This window comes from Gopherus flavomarginatus, chromosome 17 (assembly GCF_025201925.1).
Source record: "Gopherus flavomarginatus isolate rGopFla2 chromosome 17, rGopFla2.mat.asm, whole genome shotgun sequence".
NCBI classification, from domain to species: domain Eukaryota; kingdom Metazoa; phylum Chordata; order Testudines; family Testudinidae; genus Gopherus; species Gopherus flavomarginatus.
Genome location: NC_066633.1, coordinates 19,669,630 through 19,689,990, shown reverse-complemented (window position 1 = coordinate 19,689,990; position 20,361 = coordinate 19,669,630). Strand labels below are relative to the sequence as shown.

Here is a 20,361-nt window from a genome sequence, read left to right as displayed (position 1 = left end):
TGCAGCATAAATATCTCCATGGAAACTGCTGGAATGTGGAGAGTGGGAAGGAGGTGCTGAGATGCCGGAGGCAGAGAGCTTTATTTGCTGTAGGCTCTTCGTTATTGCATATAAAAGGCTTACAGGGACTGAAATACTAAAGTAGAGGAGGAGGTGAGGAGAAGACAAGTGGAGCTGCTGTTGCAGAGACCAGCACTAGCCATGGGGAGAGCTGCCCAGAAAGCCCTCCTCTCTTTACTCTGTCTAGCAGCAGCGGTTTGTCAGGCTCAGGACACCTGCCCAGGTGAGTGAAAAACAATCTTGTTCCCAACAGCGTTTCATAGTGTGGTTCTTGCCAACCTGGATCCTGGGGAACTGGCAACTGTTCAGGAATGTTTCTTGTCCTACATGTCTATAAAGTGCTTTGCCTGCGTATGGTGCTTTTTAAATAATAAAAAGAACAGTTTCTCTGTACAAAATTCCTTTGTAGAAATTACTCTCTATTGCAGAAGTGCCCGTCACAGACTAGAGGTGTTCAAAAAATAGGACACAGTTTTTGCAAATAATGTTGTGAAACTGTTGTCTCTTGTCTTTATTGAGAATCTTCAAAAATTGACTTGACCTCCTCTCCCTCATGTTCATTTACTGTCTTTTAAAATTCACGTTGACCAAATTAAGATGATTATTTGTAAAATTGCAACTGTTGGGTATCTATCACCACAAATCCACTACACAACTCTTTCCATGTCAACACATTCACATTGAGAATCCAGCAGCATTTGAAGGTTTATTTTACTTCATCATGAAATCCTGGAAATCCTTATGCAAGATTTAGTCACATTTGTGCAGACATCATTCAGGCAAATGGTCTCTTGGAAGGACATGTGTCGTTTGCTAAATAAGGATTGAATACAGGCTTTGCCATCTGATGCATAAATTATTATACTATTTCAGAGTAATATTGCTTTCTCGTTTCATCTCCTTACATCTATGATCATTTTGAAAATCATTTGCTATGTACAGTTTATGCCCAAATGTTCCATATTTGGAGGAAGAGTTCCTATGTCACCGGGAATATTAACCATGTCCACCCCCATTTTGTTTACCTCAAAAATTTCCACATCAATAGAGCTCAATGGAGTTAACAGGCATGTCCCTATTTTTCTCCAGTGATGTCCCTATAAATAATTTTAAATCTCACAATGTGTATAATATAGAGAGGGGACTGTTAGGTTAGAAAACATATTGAATTCTTTAAAATGTATTTCCTGAGCTTCTAAGAGCAATTGTTTTTAAAATTATTTTACTTTTGCACAATTTCTTCACTGAATGGCAGCTATTTGTTCTTCCTCTGCATTTCATTCTGCTTTTGTTTCTCTGTAGTTAATTTCGTTAAAAGATTCTCATGAACTGACACAAGCTGCAAGGGTCAGGTCAAACATTGCAGAGGGATGTGTACATCAAAATGAACTTTTCAGTGATTTCTTTTAAATACAAATATTTAATAATATCTTTTAAACTTTTGTTTTCACAATAACTTAAAACAAAGACTAATAGTAATAATCCCCAACTTTTCATGTTAGGGCATTGTCTTTGAAATGCTTAAAACTGAAGAAAATGTTGGATTTGTCACTAATAGAGAAAAGAAAACCAAGGAACTATGTAGGCTTTCATTTGCTGGGTTTATCCCTCCGGATTTCTGCAGAATGTTTCAGATCCTGAGAACCTAACAATCATTGATTATGGGTTCATTTCTTTCCCCAGACATGAGCTTAGAGGGTTTCAACAGTACCGATAAACTCTCCATTCACCAAGGCTGCCCTGGAATTCCAGGTGCCACAGGGCCCAGAGGAGACTCAGGAAATACAGGAATGCGAGGTACATTCTCAGGCACTGAATGGGAACCAGGGATGGCTGGGTGCTGAGGTAAATGGGAATTATTTTCGTAATATGCTCAGACTTTGGAGATTCTCCTCAACCCTGATGTGAGGAAACTCACATGGCATCTCCCGTATCCTGTGGCAAGGGATTGGAGATTCAGAATACGCAAGCTCTGAAATATTGTCCATTCCCTTTGGGTTGTCAGATTGGCAACCAAGTCCTCTGGTTCTTTACCCATCTCTGTCACTGGCTCGCTGTGTGACCTTAGTCAAATCACTCTCTTTGAGCCTCAGTTTTCTCCTCAGTATAATGGCTATAATGGTCCTTTACCTCCCAGAGGTTATCTGAGGCACATTTCATTGATCTGTTCTCACCTGGCAGCAAGATGTGCTTGTCCCTTTGACTTAAATGGGCCTCCATGCAAGAGTCCATACTAGCAGATCCTGATGTGAGATCAGGGAGTCAGCGAGCCAGATGCAGATACATTATGTGAATTTTGACACAGATGGCTTATTGTAATTCCAAGTTGGGGTGGTGGGTGTGCATTATGAACTAAATATTTGTGCTACCCTGGAAACTATTCAGTCAGTTTTCTGTGTTTGCAGGACAACAGGGACCTCGGGGGATCCCTGGAAAGGTGGGACTAACTGGCTCAAAAGGTAAAGTAACAAAGGGCAGAGAACTGTGTTTTCCTATAGGTGACCTAAGAACAGGAAATTTGTTTTTTATCAAATATCAATTAGAGCCAGTTATAAAGCACCAATTGCTCTAATATCTGGGCTCGAAAAACCACCATAGCTTCCCTTCACTCTATATTTGACAGTAAAGGGTTTATTATTGCAACAGAACTTCAGTTCTGATCCACTGTCAAGATATCGGTATCTCTGATCAGTCTTTACTATCTTATTTTTTGTTCAATCAGGAGAAAGAGGTCCTGCTGGTGCCCCTGGAGTGAAAGGTGAGAGACCTCAGATGATTCTTCTCACTGCAGAGCACCTTATGGTGCTATTCATGGTGACAGAGAAATTGGGAGCAACAATCCCTCCTCCTGGCCTGTGTCATTGTACAATTTTTCCTTCCAGCTTCTTGCCAAACAAAAAAGCTGAAATGAAATTGGGTCCAGTTAAACAAGAAATGTCCCCTTTTTGTTTTTGTTTAATAGACAAATGACAAAACAAAACGTTGCTCTGAAATGAGCAGTTGGAACATTTCAAAATTGTGAATAAAATTTTAGCCTGAAAAATTTCACCCAGCTCTAATTATAATGTCTGATATGCCATGAGTCCTATTCAGGCACAGGAAATAGATCTCAGCTGCAGTGAAGATGTAGCCACTGGCTATTTCATGTCAGCCAATGCAAAAGACAAGATAAGATAAATGCAGTACAACCAGCCCCAAATCTCTGAAAAATTTAAGTCAGGTTCATCAAAAATCAGGAGACTGGTTTTAGAATCATGAGATTATGTAAAAATAATAGATGTGGTGGTCTTTTTATTTGCCTTTTTGAGTATTTAGGGTGCACTGGGGTCACATTTTGAGGCTTTCGCCGTAGCTTTGAGGGTTAGAAACTTACCTTTTTATTGAGGCTGATGGCTGCAATTATGTCATATCCACTTGACCCCAGGAGCATGGGCTTTAAGGAAAAGAATAATTATCATGAGAGTCATGACAAAATCATGAGCTGGCAATGTACATCACTTAAGTCCCACAAAACGCCAACTTTAACAGATTGTGCAGAGTGTATGTAAGTGGTGCATAGACCTTGAACTAGCCCCTCAACACAATTAAACCCAAGCGATTGTTGTAGTGAGATGTTGAATTATGTAGCTGACCTACAGGCAAAACAAAGATTTTATTCTGAGTTCTTTTTTTAGGAGATAAAGGAGCCCTGGGAGCTACGGGAGCCCCTGGAACAGCTGGTGAGACCCTCTGCATTCTCCTTTATACTCTGCACATCATTTCAGTTTTATTTTTGCAGCACTAACAATTAAGTGGCTTAGAAAGCTTGAATAGTTGACATGTCCACCCCATGTCCACAATATCTATATCAATCCTCTTGTAAGATTTGGGCTCTACAAAGACAGAAATAGCCCCACCTATAAAAACAGGTGCCCATCCATGTGCTGTAATGTCTGGAACAACGCTGGCCAGATGTCTTTTTTGGTATGAGAGAGAATAGTAGAAATGTAAGTGAAATCTGTAGATCTGGAAGTGTATCCTAGAGAAGGCTTCTTTCTCCTATCCCTCCTTATATTTCATACATACTGGGAGTGGGGAGTATGAACTACAAGAAATGGATCCTATTTATATGTCCCATTAGAGGAATGACCTGTTTTCTACCAGTACTTTATTTAACTGATATTCTCCCATTGTCACTTGGAATTTTTTTTTAAAAAAATATTGAGTCATATTCAGAGCTAGTGTAAGCGTATGCAACTCCCCTGACTTGGTGGGCATTGCTTCTAGTTATTGACCAGCAATTAATTTAGTCTATTATGGACCAATTCTTAGCCCTGCAAGTAGGAGCCTCACGAGAGGGTTACAAAATAGCTTTGGCTACATAATGAGAGCCGTCTCGCTGGTTCAGGCTGGAAGGCTCAGATCAGAGATGTGTGTAAATCCATTAGCATTTGGTTTTCACAATTAAAAGCCTGTCTAGAGCATTTTCAAGATAACTAGTACTTTGCTATCCCAGCTGCCACAGTTGGCCAATTACATAATTTAAAAGACAGTAAAACATTTTTTGGGTCCATTTCACTTTCTATTGTGTTTCTTTTCATGACCAGTGAAGGAAGACCTGGAAGTCATACAGTGTAAGAAAGGTGAGTGTTTCTTATGACCACTAAATATCATCTCATTCCATCCAGAGACCCAAACATAAAAACCCACTAGAGATAGACAAATTGCAAAAAAATACATCTGTGATTTACCACATTTGCTGTTCTCAAAGTATCCGCAAAGCTGTTAGCAATTGGCCAGTGAATCTTTCTCCTTCACCTGATGGGTTCACTTGCAAACAGGATGAGCTGGTCTCACACAGAACACATGGGTTGGGCAGGTGGTTGTGTCTTTTCCTCTTGCAAACAAACTTCATACAACCACACTGGCACATTGGAGTCTAAATAATTTGGTTTGCTAACTACAGAGAGCCTGAAAAGCCTAGATGGGTACATACGCTGCTGTCGTGGTAGGTTTCCAAAGACAGAACACAGAGGGACCACAAACTATTGAAAGGTATACTACCCAATTCCCAAACACTACAGTGGGGAGGAGAGGAGATGTGGCTCAAAGATTGTTTTCCAGTTACCTAATTCTGCAATTGATATAGCCCTCAGTGCAACATAAAGCAGCCTATGAATCCCAGTACAAGAACAGTTATACAACCAATTTACATATTTCAATTCCTTTTTCAACCAGGAGCAAAGAACTGCAAGGAGCTGTTAGCTAGGGGGAAAATCATGAGCGGCTGGTACACCATCTACCCCCATGACTGTAACGCCATGACCGTGCTGTGTGACATGGACACAGATGGTGGAGGATGGATTGTAAGAACCGAGCATAATGAAGCTCAGTGGACATTATTTATTGAACAAAAAACCATATTCTGTCCCAAAAATGGGAGGTGGCCCTTACCCAGTGGGTTGTAGCTAGTAGAAAAGCATGAGGACAGAAGCGCTGAAGCTGTTAGCTCGCCATGGTTAGCTGAAATAATAAACAGACTCTTCCTGAGCCCTTCTAATCCTCCATAATTTTTCGTTCTGAGGATAACTTGGTTGTGAAGGTCTGGAGGGAACCCAGAGCTTTAGACTCTAAAACACCTGGTTTGAGGGGATGTTTGTCACTAGTCTGACACAGTTAACCAGGTTTCCCGTCTCCTGGCTATTCTCTGTCTGGCTCTCAGAGCCTCCTCAATAGCTGCCCAGACTCTGGAACCAGAATTCATTCTTCCTTCCACTTCTGTCACAGGCCCGTTGCCTCAGCTGCTCTATCGCTCAGGCAGCCCCTGAGTTTGAGAGGAGAGAGCGTTCTAGGGAGCTGAGGGGTTTGAACCCTGTATGTACCTCACATGTAACCCTTCCAATTTATTATTCTGCTTATTTATATCCCAGTAGTGCCTAGAGAATGTGATGAAGATCAGGGTCCCATTGTGCTGGGTGCTGAACACACACCCTGAGAGACAGCCCCTGTCCCTTACAGCTCACAGTCTCCATAGACAAGGCAGAGAAAGGGCCACACAGAAAGCAGAGGTGATGTGACTTGCCCAAACGGCAGAAGTGGGTATAGAACCCAGGTCTCCTGATTGCCAGACCAGTGCTATAGATTTCAGACCATGTGATCCTTTAATCTAGTGCAGTTGCTGCCAAGATTCAATATGATCCTGTGGGACAAGCCTCCATCTGCAATAGTCATCTGAGACTGAAATAGATCTGACCCCATTAAATGTCATCCAGTGATTTACAGTCTCAGGGTTTCTGGTCTCCTGCTCTAGTAGGATGGAAATCAATGTGGGATTTCCCAGCTAAGAGCCTCCTGTTTCCCTGCAGGTGTTCCAGAGACGGGTGGATGGTTCTGTGGATTTTTACCGTGACTGGAATTCATACAAAAGAGGTTTTGGCAGCCAGCTGTCAGAATTCTGGCTGGGGAACGACAATATCCACCTGTTATCATCCCTTGGTAAAGACATCACTGATGCATTCTTTTCCTTACAACAACCTTCTCCATGAAGCTTTGTTCTCACATTTTAACCATGGATATAGGGTATAAATTTGTACTATTGATAGAGCTAACCAGTCTGCTCCAGACACCCCTTCCTGTTCCTTACATCCCAGTCCTGCCACACAAAGCTATTGAAACCAATAATGCTGTGGTAGCTGGGCTGGCTCCAGTCATGATTAATGGAGCAGCATTTGGTCCTTTGGTGGTTCACCCACAGTACAGCAATAAGGGATGTTACAGCGTGGATGAGGTCATAGATTATGAACTACCTTAGCAAAGCATAACGCGGAGCAGATTTTTAATAGGGAGGTTAGGTTGGTGGGCAGAAATTGAATTGATAAAGGTTGATATGAAGATATTGGCTTGATGCGAGAATCAGTGGGTGAGATTCTATGATGTGTGTAATGCAGGCAATTTAAACTAGATGATCATAATGGTCCCAACATAATGGAGCCTGATTCGTGTTTAGAGTATTCAGGGGCTTCTGCAATAAAAGCAATCAATAATAATAATAATAATAAAAACAAATGGAAGGTGCTGAACATTTTGCTTTCAAATTCTTTTCTAAAGGTCCCCAGGAGCTTCACGTCAATCTCAGAGATTTTGACAACAACTATACATTTGCTCTCTTCTCGTCATTCAGAGTTGCAGAAGAATCTTCGAAATACATGCTGTTCATTGGGCCCTTTGTTAATGGCACTGCAGGTAGATTCTCAGTTCATACTTTACCCTTTGTGGCAGATGGAAAAATGGAAACCAAAAGTGATGCAGAGTATTCTATGGCAGAAGCAAAAGGCAATGTAATCTGTGGAAGTGATGTATCAGGAAACATCAGTTATTCTCCTGCTGAACTATTAAAGGAAAAACACAAGGTTTGGTGACAACAAAACATATAGTATAATATGGATATCCTGCCTAGTGGAGATCTGAAAGCAGAGTAAAGAGGAGAAGTAGGCACAGCTACTCCTGGTTGCTTTCCTAAATTAGATCTTAATGCCCCATAGAAATATGTGAATTAAACTACATAGACACATCAGGATTGGTACAAGTCATTGAGTGGTTACATATGCCCCATGTCATGCAAACTATGTATCCAGACCCCTGTATACCAGAGACAGAAATTGTTTGTGCCATGCAGAGTCTCCTACACATCACTGCAGGATTGCTTAGGCAGACCCACAAACCAACTAGGGAGAAGGGCTTTTAACTAGGTTTAAAAGGGGCAAGGGACAAAAGCCAACAGCTAGGCATAAAAAAGGGCCATCTTAACAGAGGGCCAGATTTTTTGGGAGAGGGGACATGTAGGGTCAGAGGAGGAAGAAGAGAGTAACTAGTAGAGGCATATACTCAAAATCTCAGATACCGATACATAAATGCAAGGTGGATGGGGAATAACAGGAAGAGCTGGAAGGATTAGTACAATAGTAAATTTACCACTTAAGTGGCATCACCGAATCTTGGTGGGATGAGTTTCATTACTGGACTATTGGTATAGTGGGGTACAGCTTGTTTAGGAGGGACAGGCAAGGTAAAATGGGAGGAGGTGTTGAATTATACAGCCAGAGTAAATACACTTGTTCTCTGCTCCAGGAGGAGGCGAGAGGCAGACCAACTGACAGTCTCTGGGGAAAGAAAAAAAGCATAATAAATAGACGTGATCTCTTGATACAGGTGTACTATAGTAATGAGGGACTTTAATTGCCCAGATGTTTGTTGGAAAAACAAAACTTGTGATAAGCCCTTGGAATGTAATGGGGACACCATTTTGCGGAGGAAGTAACCAGGGGGACCAGCCATTTTAGACTTAATTCTGACCAACAAGAAGGAATTGGGAGCGAATCTGAAGGCAGAAGACAATTTGGGTAAAAGTGATCATGAAATCACAGATTTCTTTATTCTAAGGAAAGGAAGGAGTGGAAACATGGGCAAACTGTTAAAGAGAAGTATAAAAGAGTAGCATACCCATGTAGAGACAAAATAAAAAAGATTAAGGCACAAAATAAGTTACACCTAAGAAGGAACAGAAAAGTCCATAAGAAGGGATTCTTTACACATATTAGCACTAAGAGAAAGATGAAAGCAAGTGTAGTTCCTTACTTAACAGGAATGAAGAGCTAATAACTGATGACATCAAGAAGACTTGGGTGTTTCATGACTAGTGTGTTTCAATCTTCACTCAAAAGGTTACTGGTGATGACATACTCAACACACTATTAACAACAAGCCCAAATAGTGGGGGAAAAGTTAAACAGTATTTAGATAAGTTAGATATATTCAAGTCGGGAGGGCCTGGCAAAACTCATCCTAAGGGAATCAAATAGCTAGCTGAAACAATCTCAGAACCATTAAAAATTATCTGGAGGACTCCTGGAGGATGGGTGAGGTCAAGAGCACTGGAGAAGGGCAAACATAGTATCTATCTTTAAAAAGGGGAACAAACGGGACCTGGGGAACTTTAGGCCAGTCAGCCTGACTTTGATACCTGGAAAAATACTCACTCAAATTATTTAACAATCAAGTTGTAAACACCTAGAGGACCGTAGGATTAATTAGCAATATCCACCATGGAGTTCTCATAAACAAATTATGTCAAACCAGCCTAATTTCCTTCTTTGTCAGGGTTATTGGCTTAGTGGATAAGGGGAAAGCAGTAGACATGATATATTTTGATTTTAGTAAGACTTTTGACCAAATCCCACATGGCATTGTAAATAAGCAAACTAGGGAAATGCAGTTTGGGCACAATTACTGTAAGGTGGGTACACAACTGGTTGAAAGAGTAGTTATCAATGGTAAGCTTGGAGCGTGTATCTAATGGGGTTCTGCAGGGGCCTGTCCTGAGTCTGGTAGTAGTCAATATTTTCATTAATGAGTTGGATAACTGAGTGGAGCATATGCTTATAAATCTCCAGATGCTACCAAGCTAGGAGGGTTTGTAAGCACTTTGGAGGACAGGATTAAAATGCAAAATGACCTTGGCAAATTGGAGAACTGATCTGAATTCAGCAAGATGAAATCCAGCAAAGACAAATGCGAAGTGATTCACGTAAGAAAGACTAATCAAATGCACAACTTCAGAATGGGGAATAACTGGTTTGGTGGTAGTACTGCTGAAAAAGAACTGGAGTTTAGAATGGATCGCAAATTGAATATGAGTCAACAATGTGATGTAGTTTCACAAAAAGCTAATATCATTCTGGGTGTGTTTTCAAGACTGTGGCATGTAAGAAACAGTAGATACTTGTCCTGGCCTACTCAGCACGGGTGAGGCCTCACAGAGAGAATAGTGTCCAATTCTGGACACCACACTTTAGGACTGATGTGGACAAACTGAAGACAGTTCAGAAGAGAGCAAGAAAAATGATAAAAGGTTTAGAAAACCTGACCTATGAGGAAAAGCTAAAAAAACTGGTGGGTGGTGGTAGGGTGAATCTGATCACTTGCCAAGATTCCTCATAGGTCAGGATTAACTCCAATTCCTTCATATATCGTCTGCTTGTGTCTTTATAGCGAAGCTTGAGACTTCCTGTTGTTGTTGTTCCCTTTGATAGCTCCCCTTATAGCGTTTCCTTGGGTATGCGTCCATCTTCCAACCTACTCAGATGGCCCATCCAGTGCAGTCCTCTTTGCTTGTCATACTTAGCAAATTTGCCCTTCGAAGAACCTCTGGATTGGTAACTTTATCTTCCCATTTGATGTTGAGTATGCAGCATAAACAGCATAAGTGGAAACTCTTTAACCTTTTCTTCTATTGAGCATAAGTTGCCCATGTTTCCCCACCATACATGAGAGTGCTGATGAAGCAGGTTTGGTACATTAGCATTTTGGTCTTGATGATCAGCTGTGAGTTGTTCCATGCTCTTTTAGTTAGTCTGCTGAAGGTGGTGGCAGTCTTTGCAATGGAAACATTTTGTTCTTCATCCAGTGAGAGGTTTGTGGTCACTGTAGAACCCAAATAGTTGAACTTTTTGGATGACTTCTATCTGGTTGGCATTTAAGGTGACTGAAAGATCTTGTGGATCTCCCATCCTTATACAACCATTTTCTTGATGCTGATGGTGAGAGCAAATGCCTGACAGGTACTTTAAAGGCTGTTCATGAGTTCTTAATGTAACTTCATAGTGGGCTCTGAGGGAAGCAACATCAGTGAATAGAAGTTCCCTGATTAGCACCTTTTTGACTTTGGTCTTTGTCTTAAGTCATGACAGGCTGAAGAGTTTCCTATCCAATCTTGTGTGGAGATATAGTCAGAATATGGCCTGGTGAAAAATGTTCCTCTCTGGAAATAGAACTGCAATGTCTCTCCTGACCCCAGGGAGGTTTCTGCTGCGTGGTGAAGGGAGAAATTTAGTAACCCCACTCCAGAACCACCAGGCTGGGCTGTGGGAACTGAACTGTAAAAATGTAAAAAATAAACAGTAAGAGATTATCTCACCCACCTTGTGTCTGTAAAAACACGTAATAAATAAACCCAATTGTTTCTACAGGGGATTCCTTAACTGACCACAACGGCATGATGTTTACAACCTATGACCAGGACAATGACGTGTCTGAGATTAACTGTGCTGAAACCTATAAAGGGGCCTGGTGGTACCGGAGATGTCATATGTCCAACCTGAATGGATTATACCTGAAAGGAGCCCATGAAAGCTATGCTGATGGGATGAACTGGGCTTCAAACAAAGGGTACCAGTATTCCTACAAGATGGCAGAGATGAAAATGAGGCCCGTGTAGCTAATCAAGGACGCAATTGTAATAATTAAACTTAGTTCTTATGTAGCAATTATAGGCCTGTCATAATGAACATTAATCTGCAGATGACAAGATCTTTTCTTTATCCACCAGCCATGAGGGGGCAGACATCATCGTACACACTTACCCAGCACAGTGCACAAGGACTAGAGCTGGTAAAAAACATAAGAATAGCTTTGTGGGGAAAAGATTGAATTTTAAAGTGGTTTGCATTTCAAAGGATTCTAAATTAACCCAGTTTTGATTTTGTGTGTTTAATTTTTTTAATTCCTCTCCCTGATATATAGTATCTGAAAATGTTAGTTTATTTTCTCGTTTACCAAAATCCTGGTTTTCTATAAAGGAAAAAAAAGGGTCACTGACATGAGAATATTTTCTAAAAGAATTGCTGAAAACATTTCAAAAGCGGTTTTTTTTTCCTGACAAACAAAACATTACAACCACATCAATGATATTTTCATATTTTTTTTCAAAAGCTGTTTGTCCACAGAAATACTCGTAGTTTGAAAAATGTCAGCCAGCTCTGTCTAGGTTACGTCTCCTCTCCTACGTGACCCTGTTGTCGCTTGATTCCATTCCCAGAAGCACCACAGACAGCTCCTACTGCTGTCATGCAATTCTTCCTGTGGTGTTAGTGACTCATTACCCTCAGATGCTGCCTCTGCCTCTGGAGAACATTCCCCTCTGTCAATAAAGCAAAAGCTGCTCAATGATTTCCTTTCTCAGATTTGTTTGTACACACAAGCCAGTTCAATAGCATTAAAGCCCAAATGTGCCTGGCCCTGCGTTGTGAACACTGTGGGCAGAGTGCACCCTGGGCAACCAGGGACATTATTGGCCTGGCTCCCCTGGGGAGTACAAGAGAGAGGCGCTCCCTCTGCCAGCAGCGCTGTGGCTGCAGAAGGGGCATGTCTAAATAGGGTGATGGTGCAAACAGAAGAGCACTGAGACAATCTCAGGCTAAACCTGCACTAGAAAGTCCCATCGCTCAGCCCATGCCTGCTCGTGCCTTGTGAGGCAGAACAGGCCACAATGTCCCCTCTTTGTGCTGGTATGATTCCCAGTGGAAGATTTAACAACCAGCAAGTTCCTCCTCCTCCTCCTCCCTCTCCCTGTGCCGGGCTAGAGGAACAAAGAGATGGGCTTCAGTGCACTCTGCCCATCAATTCTGAAGCCCTTAGAGGAGAGGAAAGTGATCAGGAACAGTCAACATGGATTCACCAAGGGCAAGTCATGCCTGACTAACCTAATTCCCTTCTATGAGGAGATATCTGGCTCCACAGATGAGGGGAAAGCAGTAGATGTGTTATTCCTTGACTTTAGCAAAGCTTCTGATATGGTCTCCCACAGTATTCTTGCCAGCAAGTTAAAGTAGTATGGGCTGGATGCATGGACTATAAGGTGGATAGAAAGCTGGCTAGATTGTTGGGCTTAACGGGTAATGATCGATGGCTCCATGTTTAGTTGGTAGCCAGTTTCAGGTGGAGTGCCCCAAGGGTTGGTCCTGTGGCCGGTTTTGTTCAATATTTTCATTAACAATCTGGAGGACGGCGTGGACTGCACCCTCAGCAAGTTTGCAGATGACACTAAACTGGGAGGAGTGGTAGATACACTGGAGGGTAGGGATAGGATACAGAGGGACCTAGAGAAATTAGAGGACTGGGCTAAAAGAAACCTGATGAGGTTCAACATGGACAAGTGCAGAGTCCTGCACTTAGGACGGAAGAATCCCATGCTCTGCTACAGACTAGGGACCGAGTGGCTAGGCAGCAGTTCTGCAGAAAAGGACCTAGGGGTTACAGTGGATGAGAAGTTGGATATGAATCAACAGCGTGCCCTTGTTGCCAAGAAGGCTAACAGTATTTTGGGCTGTATAAGTAGGGGCACTGTCAGCAGATCAAGGGACATGATCATTCCCTTCTATTTGACATTGATGAGGCCTCATCTGGAGTACTGTGTCCAGTTTTGGGCTCCACACTACAAGAAGGATGTGGAAAAATTGGAAAGAGTCCAGCGGAGGGCAACAATAATGATTAGGGGGCTGAAGCACATGACTTATGAGGAGAAGCTGAGGGAACTGGGATTGTTTAGTCTGCAGAAGAGAAGAATGAGGGGGGATTTGATAGCTGCTTTCAACTACCTGAAAGGGGGTTCCAAAGAGGATGGATCTAGACTGGTCTCAGTGGTACCTGATGACAGAAGAAGGAATAATGGTCTCAAGTTGCAGTTGGAGAGGTTTAGATTGGATATTAGGAAAAACTTTTTCAGTAGGAGGGTGGTGAAGCACTGGAATAGGTTATCTAGGGAGGTGGTGGAATGTCCTTCCTGAGAGGTTCTTAGGGTCAGTCTTGACAGAGCCCTGGCTTGGATGATTTAGTTGGGGATTGGTCCTGCTTTGAACAGTGGGTTGGACTAGATACCTCCTGAGGTCCCTTCCAACCCTGATATTCTATGATTCTAAGTCCCACATTCTCACTTCCCTCACTCACCCCCTCCCATCCCTGCCTCTGCACCTCCTGCTCTGCTCCCACCCAGTTCCATGCCCTGCACCAGCACTGCTGCTGCAAAAGCCATCACCACTGCTCTTGCCAAAGCCAGACCTGCTGCCGTGGGGGACAGAGCCGCAAACCACCGCTGCTGCTGCCAGCAGAGTTGGATTTGGAGCTTCTAGGAGGCAGCAGGAGGGGAGGGAAGGGGTAGGGGGCCCTCTAACCTAATTGAAGGCTCTGCCATGGGCGGTCCCATTCACCAGAGTGCACGGCAGAGCCATCCTTTTTGGAGTCCCCCCTTCCTGAGCAAACTCAAATGTGGGCTGTAGGGTTCAGTCTGGCTCTTCCTAGAGGTTCCAGCAGGCCCCAAACAACAGCTGCGGCCTGTATTGGGCATATGTTGTATAGCCAAGCAGCCGTGAGCCTGCGCCAGCTATTTTTCTGCCCCTGTTGTCTACCTTCTCCTGCTCGATTCCTGCACCCACCTTCACAAGAACCCCTCTCAGTGACCATGGCAGGGGGCCCCTTCGCAGGCTCAGGGCTGAGGCAATTGCATGGGTTGCACATGTCTAACCTCATCCCTGGCAGTCAGCCCCAATTCTTATAGGGCTCCCAGGCACAGATGACTCATGCTCCTGCCCTTGGGCATCAGGTTTATATAATTTTTGGTGGTGTCCAGAACAGGTCCAAGCAGAGCCGTCCCATCCATAGGATGGACCAGGCCAACTGCCTTGTGCTTTGAGAGGCCCTGTGCTTCAGAGGGACACGGGGTTCAGGTTGACATGAGAGGTTAACGGGGAGCCTGGTGCCGGCAGCAGCGAGTGATCTGGCCCCAACCTGCCCCAGCTCCACTCCCTCCCCACCCCCACATTCCACCCCTTCCTCCAAACCCCTGCCCCACCTCTTTCCGGCTTTCATCCCTTCCCCCAAGCGACACTGGGTGGGGTAGATTGGAGCAGAGATTGGCTGGGGCTGAGTCGCTTGCTGCTGCGAGCACCAGGCCCCCTGCTAATCGCCCACACTGCTCTGGATCCCACATTCCCCTGAAGCTTGGGGCCCCCAAAGTGCGGTAAGCCCAAACATTGGTGGAGCCAGGCCCACATTCTCAAATATTGGTGGTGCACGGGCACCACAGCCCCCTATAACTTGCCGCCTTTGCTCCTCCCTCAGAGTGGAGGGGCACAACCTAAAGGGGAGGACATGTGACCGTCCCACTTATCATCTCTGTCAAGCTAACGCCCCCATTTTCCTATGCCCAGCATGGGATCGCCATGCTTTCCCCTCCCCATATCCTCTCTGGGATGGGGGTGGAGGACGGGACGCTCTGTCATCCCACTCTGCCTCCCCCTGGCATGTTCAGTCACTCTCCCTGGCAGCCAGGCTGGGTGGAGAGCGGGATGGAACCACTTCTCACGCCGGCTGAAGCCGTCCGCTCCAGGTCGCTATTCCGTGCAGTACAGCAGCTGCCTAAGAGAGCTTGGCTGGACAGGTGGCAGCAGTAGCGGGTTCCCCCCTGCCCGGGCCCTGCTGCCAGGGACAGGCGCCAACCATGCCAGGTGGGCAGGAGCAGCAGGAAGTCAGATCCCCTCTCCTCCATCACTCGGCAGGCCAGCCGGGGGAGGGGGGCACTTGGCCTCACATGAGCCCCCTACGTATCGCTGCTGCTCCCAGGGGACCCATAGCCACCTGCCCTGCAAGGCCTTTGAAAACTCCACAGCGTCTATGCACACCCAGCAATGGCTGCTGCTTGTATACGTTTCCTTTCCCATTCTGCAGAGGGCTGCAGCCTCTGGGTATACGGCAGTGTCGACGGAGCTGCTGGTGGGATGTGTTGTGTCTAGAGCCTTCTCATGCAGTGGGACACTGAGTGGTATGTATCTGCCTGCTGCGGCCTCTCCCCAGCCCCACTCTAGCTTTGATCATCTCTGCTAGCTTCTGCACAGAAAATCAACTTTCTTTATATTTTTTTTTAAGATTTCCCCCCACAATCAAGGATAAATTAAGCAGCACAAAAATACACTTCATTTAGGCCTACACTGCCAGCTTAGTTATTCTCACTCTGGATGGGGTCTGAAAATGAAAGCCATAAATAAAAAGATGGGTCTGATTTTAGAGAATGAAAAGAAAAAGTGATTTTTTGTTATTTCAAACGGCCTCCAAAGATCCTAAGAAGCAGAAACTATCATTTTGTAAACTGCCTGACCGATCCCTGGAGTCTAAAGTAGAAATGTGTGAGCTGCATCTCAATTCAGGGCAGATGACTCTGTCATTGTGGAAAGGTTAAAGTCAGGAAAACAATTTGTGCAATATCACACAAGTTACTGATGTAATAGTAGCTGATATGTTCAGAGAAACTTTGCTTGAAACTAGCACACCAGAAGGCCAGACGAGCTACAAACCAACATTATCTTTCTGGGTACTGAAGTTAATCTGACTGGTCTGTAATTGCCAGGTTGGCCTTACTTCCCTTTCTATAGATGGGTATCTAAGTCAGTATTGCCTCTCAGGCTTACTACTGAGTTACAGAGTCTTGTTCTCAGCTGCCTGCCAAACAATCTCTCTGCAGGGGACAGTCAGTGAGTCACTGGTGCTGCTCTATAGTTCAGTATAGTCAAATATGCATCGGTACACGTGGCAGTGGCCTTTTTCAAAAGCTATTTAACAATTTTCACACCATTCTCTACAAGACCTTTGGATTGAGGATACCTGGGACTCAAAATTCCATACTTAACCCCATCCTCTTGAGCCAATTATTTAAATTTGTTTCCTTCAAACTGTGGAACATTATCAGACATGAGACCTGCCCCTGGGTTCCCATCCGACTGTGACCTCAGATCAGACGTAGCAACCTGCTGAATTTAAGCATATTAGTCAGTGGAGGGAAAGAAACTAATCAGAATTCCCTCAGTAATAGCGAGTGAACAGGGAAGACCCCAGCGCCAAATCCCCATCCTGCAGTGGGGTGTGGGAAATGTGATTTGCAGATGACCTACTCCCCGGTGCTGCTCTCGGATGCTTATGTCCTTCTGATCAAGGCACTGCCTGTGGATGGTGTGAGGCCAGTGGTGGCCCCTGGCATTTTGGGACTGGGTCATCTTAGAGTTGGGTTGCCTGGGAATGCACCCCAAAGCAGGCGGTAAACTCCGTCTTAGGCTAAATACTGGCACAAGACCGATAGTCAACAAGTACCATAAGGGAAAGTTGAAAAGAGCTTTGAAGAGAGAGTTCAAGAGGGCATGAAACCATTAAGAAGTGAATGGGTGGGGTCCATGCAGTCTGCCTGGAGGATTCAACACAGCAGGTTCGGGCAGCTGGCCTGGGATGACAGCTCCCTCTCTGCTTCCCCTCCAGGAGGTGTCAGAAGGGGAATGATACTTGGACGGCTCTGCCACTGTCGGGCACATTTCCCCTGAGGCGGTGTGCTGCAACCAGCTCTGGGTCTGCTGGGAAGGCCTGGCGGGCAGGTGGCTTGCTGCTTCATGGAAACAGCTCTTGCTGCATCCCGGGGCCAAGGGAGATGACCATGGGGGACGTGGTATGGTGGTCGTGAGGAGGACAGGTCCCCCTGCTCCCAGTACGACTGTCAAGTGGTGCATGAGGATCATTGCTTCAATGCTGGTGACAATGGCTTCAGTGAGGATGATGCTGGATAGATTTGGTTGTCCTCCAAAATGTATGAAGGGACTAAGTCTTCTTCATGATCAGATGACTGCCACCATTCTCTGTAATGGCCTGGAGACTGACCCTTTCGTCATCAAAACTGGATTCAAACAAGGATGCGTTATTGTCCCAACTCCATTCTCCATCTATTTAGCAGCCATTTTGGTACTCATTAAAGACTGCCTCCCCAGTGGAGTTGACATTCAATACAGAATGGATGGGTGGCATTTTAAACTTTGATGTCTTCAGGGCATCCATTACTGATCTTCAATATGCTGATGACTGTGCCATCCTCACACTGACTGAGAATGACCTTCCGTCCACAGTGGATTTTTTTGCACAAGCTTACCAAAGACTAGGACTCTCAGTCAATATTGAGAAGACTAAAGTGCTCCATCAGCCTGCTTCAGGCCTTGCACATGACTTACCACACACCACCATTTAGGGGCAGACTTTGAAGACAGTTGAGCACTTCTGCTTCCTTGGTAGCCAACTTTCTCAAAACGCAAAAATTGACAGTGAGATCCAGCACAGGATAAACCTTGCAAGTGCTTCCTTTGGGAAAATACTCCAATGCATTTTCATGGACCGTGACCGGCAGCAGTATACCAAGATCCAGTCTTTAAGACAATTGTTATTCCTACACTCTTTTAGGGATGCAAAACCTGGGTGACCTATCAACAGCAACTCAAGAAGTACCACCAATAATGCCTCCAGAAGATCATAGCATATCAGGGTTGGAAGGGCCCTCAGGAGATCATTTTGTCCAACCCCCTGCTTAAAGCAGGGCTAATCCCCAGGCAGATTTTTGCCCCAGATCCCTAAACACCCCCCTCAGGGACTGAACTCACAACCCTTGGTTTAGCAGGCCAATGCCAAACCACTGTGCTATCCCTCCCCCATCCTTCATGTTATGTGGAAAGATCACTGCATTAACACCAGCTACCTCACTGAAGCCAATGGGAATAACAATCCACTATCAAAATGTTGTTTTTACCAGCATAGGTAAATAAATCCATGCCAACTTCATCCTACACTCTTAACTGTTCATTGGGTAAAAACATGGGATCTTTTTTCTGTTTCGTTGCTATTTTTGACACTTTAACACATTTGAACAGTTTTCTCCTTGATTGTTCATTTATGGCCAGTACAGTCATGAAAAAGTGGGGTTTTTTACCCACAAAAGCTTATGCCCAAATAAATCTTAGTCTTTAAGGTGCCACTGGACTCCTTGTGGTTTAGAGAAACAACATACCATCAATAATAGATAGTTCTGCTTTAAACTGTAAATAGGGTAACCAGACAGCAAGTGTGAAAAATCAGGATGGGGGTGGGGGCTAATAGGAGCCTATATAAGAAAAAACACCAACTATCGGGACTGTCCCTATAAAATTGGGACATCTGGTCACCCTAACTGTAAATAGGGACATGGTATATAATGTCCTGGTCACCCTGCAGTAATAGCCTTAATACTCTCTGTAAAGTCTCACCATTAGCTGTAGCCCGAGAAAATTCTTTCCACTTCCTGTCTGAGGCTGGACAATTCTTTTTTTATTCGTCTGATGTGCACTGTCTGACTCCACCCGTTTCTATTACAGTTTTATCAAATGTTCAGGATAATGTGTCCCGTACTTCCTCTCCCACTTGCACTCTTTGTATCAGCCCAAGGGCTGGGCTTGTTTTTAAATCCAATGTACGTGCTTTATTCCCTTGCACTATCTCAAAGTCCAACAATTCTGTTTGATCTTTTACTGTCACTGCTAGTACACATGTACCTGTTGTAGGAATGAGTTCCCCCATTATAAGCTTTCAGTTTGACCTGTTCGCTCACCATGTTCCCTGAGTTTTTTCCAACTTTTAAAAGTAATACCTGAAACAACATTGGCCTGAGCATCAGTGCACAATTTGTAGGTTACAAGAGTCCCATTAGTGTCTTCAGGAACAAAACTACAATGTTAAGAGAGGAGTTACTGTATTGCAGCACTTACCACAAGCTGGGCATTGTCATTTTTGTCCACATCATGAGCAATCCTTAAAGCTTTTACAAACTCTTGTGCTTTGCATTTTTCATGCATCTCTATGTTGTTTGTTTTGTACTGACTGACTGCTGGCCAGTTTTTTGTCTCTCTTGTCACTCTATCCAGTGAGGCGGTTTTCTGCTTTCCTTCCATAATTTCTATTCTGTTGAATGATTTCTGCTGCCGGACACAGACTTACTGCTTTATCCAAAGTGAGACCCATATCTTACAAAAGTCTCTTTTGCAGCTTTGAGTCTCTGATTCCAATTACAAACCACAATACCACATTTGGAAGTGTCATCATGCTTCCCTAGTGTAAAGAGAGGAAATGTCCTTTGCACAGAGGCAGAACAGCAGCTGCCTTCTTGCTGTACGGACTGGAATCATACAAACACACATGCACATAAAGAAATGAACCTCGGCAATGATCTGCCATCAATAGCATCTGCCGTGCAGCAGTCACTGAAAAATCACATGTAAATACAAAAAAATGCAGCAGTGGTATATAAGCAGATATGGCCTGGGCATGCATCATTGCTATTTATCATTTCTATGACATAGGCACACAGAGCACTGAAAAAAATCGGGATAATAATTATTTTCTTCCACACTTCACTTGTCTTGGCTATTTGGATTGTAAGGTGTTTGGGAAAGAGATGGCTGGAAGTTGAAGCTGGACACGTTCAGACTGGAAATGAAGTTGTAAATATTTAATGGTGAGCGTGATTAACCACTGGAGCCATTTCCCAAGGGTAGTAGTGGATTCTCCATCACTGACCATTTTAAAATCTAGATTGGATGTTTTTCTAAAAGCTCTGCCCTAGGAATTATTTTTGGAAGTGCTGTGGCCTGTGTTATACAGTAG

The 20,361-nt window shown here is 44.1% G+C and overlaps 1 protein-coding gene across 1 annotated transcript; it reads left to right on the top strand.

Moving 5' to 3' along the window:
• Nucleotides 1-201: 201 nt before the first annotated feature.
• Nucleotides 202-11,311, top strand: LOC127036004 (ficolin-2-like). Its single transcript, XM_050926420.1, has 10 exons — nt 202-283; nt 1,744-1,857; nt 2,466-2,519; nt 2,783-2,818; nt 3,735-3,779; nt 4,647-4,682; nt 5,278-5,405; nt 6,405-6,534; nt 7,147-7,281; nt 11,064-11,311. The coding sequence occupies exons 1-10, from the start codon at nt 202-204 to the stop codon at nt 11,309-11,311; spliced, it is 1,008 nt and encodes a 335-aa protein (XP_050782377.1).
• Nucleotides 11,312-20,361: the final 9,050 nt, after the last annotated feature.

What these genes read in the sequence shown, in the direction of transcription:
- LOC127036004 (XM_050926420.1), top strand. Translation starts at nt 202, where the DNA reads ATGGGGAGAGCTGCCCAGAAAGCCCTCCTCTCTTTACTCTGTCTAGCA. An exon ending in GGGACTAACTGGCTCAAAAG is followed by an intron (nt 2,520 to 2,782) that starts GTAAAGTAACAA and finishes TTGTTCAATCAG; the next exon opens with GAGAAAGAGGTCCTGCTGGT. An exon ending in CTTTGTTAATGGCACTGCAG is followed by an intron (nt 7,282 to 11,063) that starts GTAGATTCTCAG and finishes TTGTTTCTACAG; the next exon opens with GGGATTCCTTAACTGACCAC.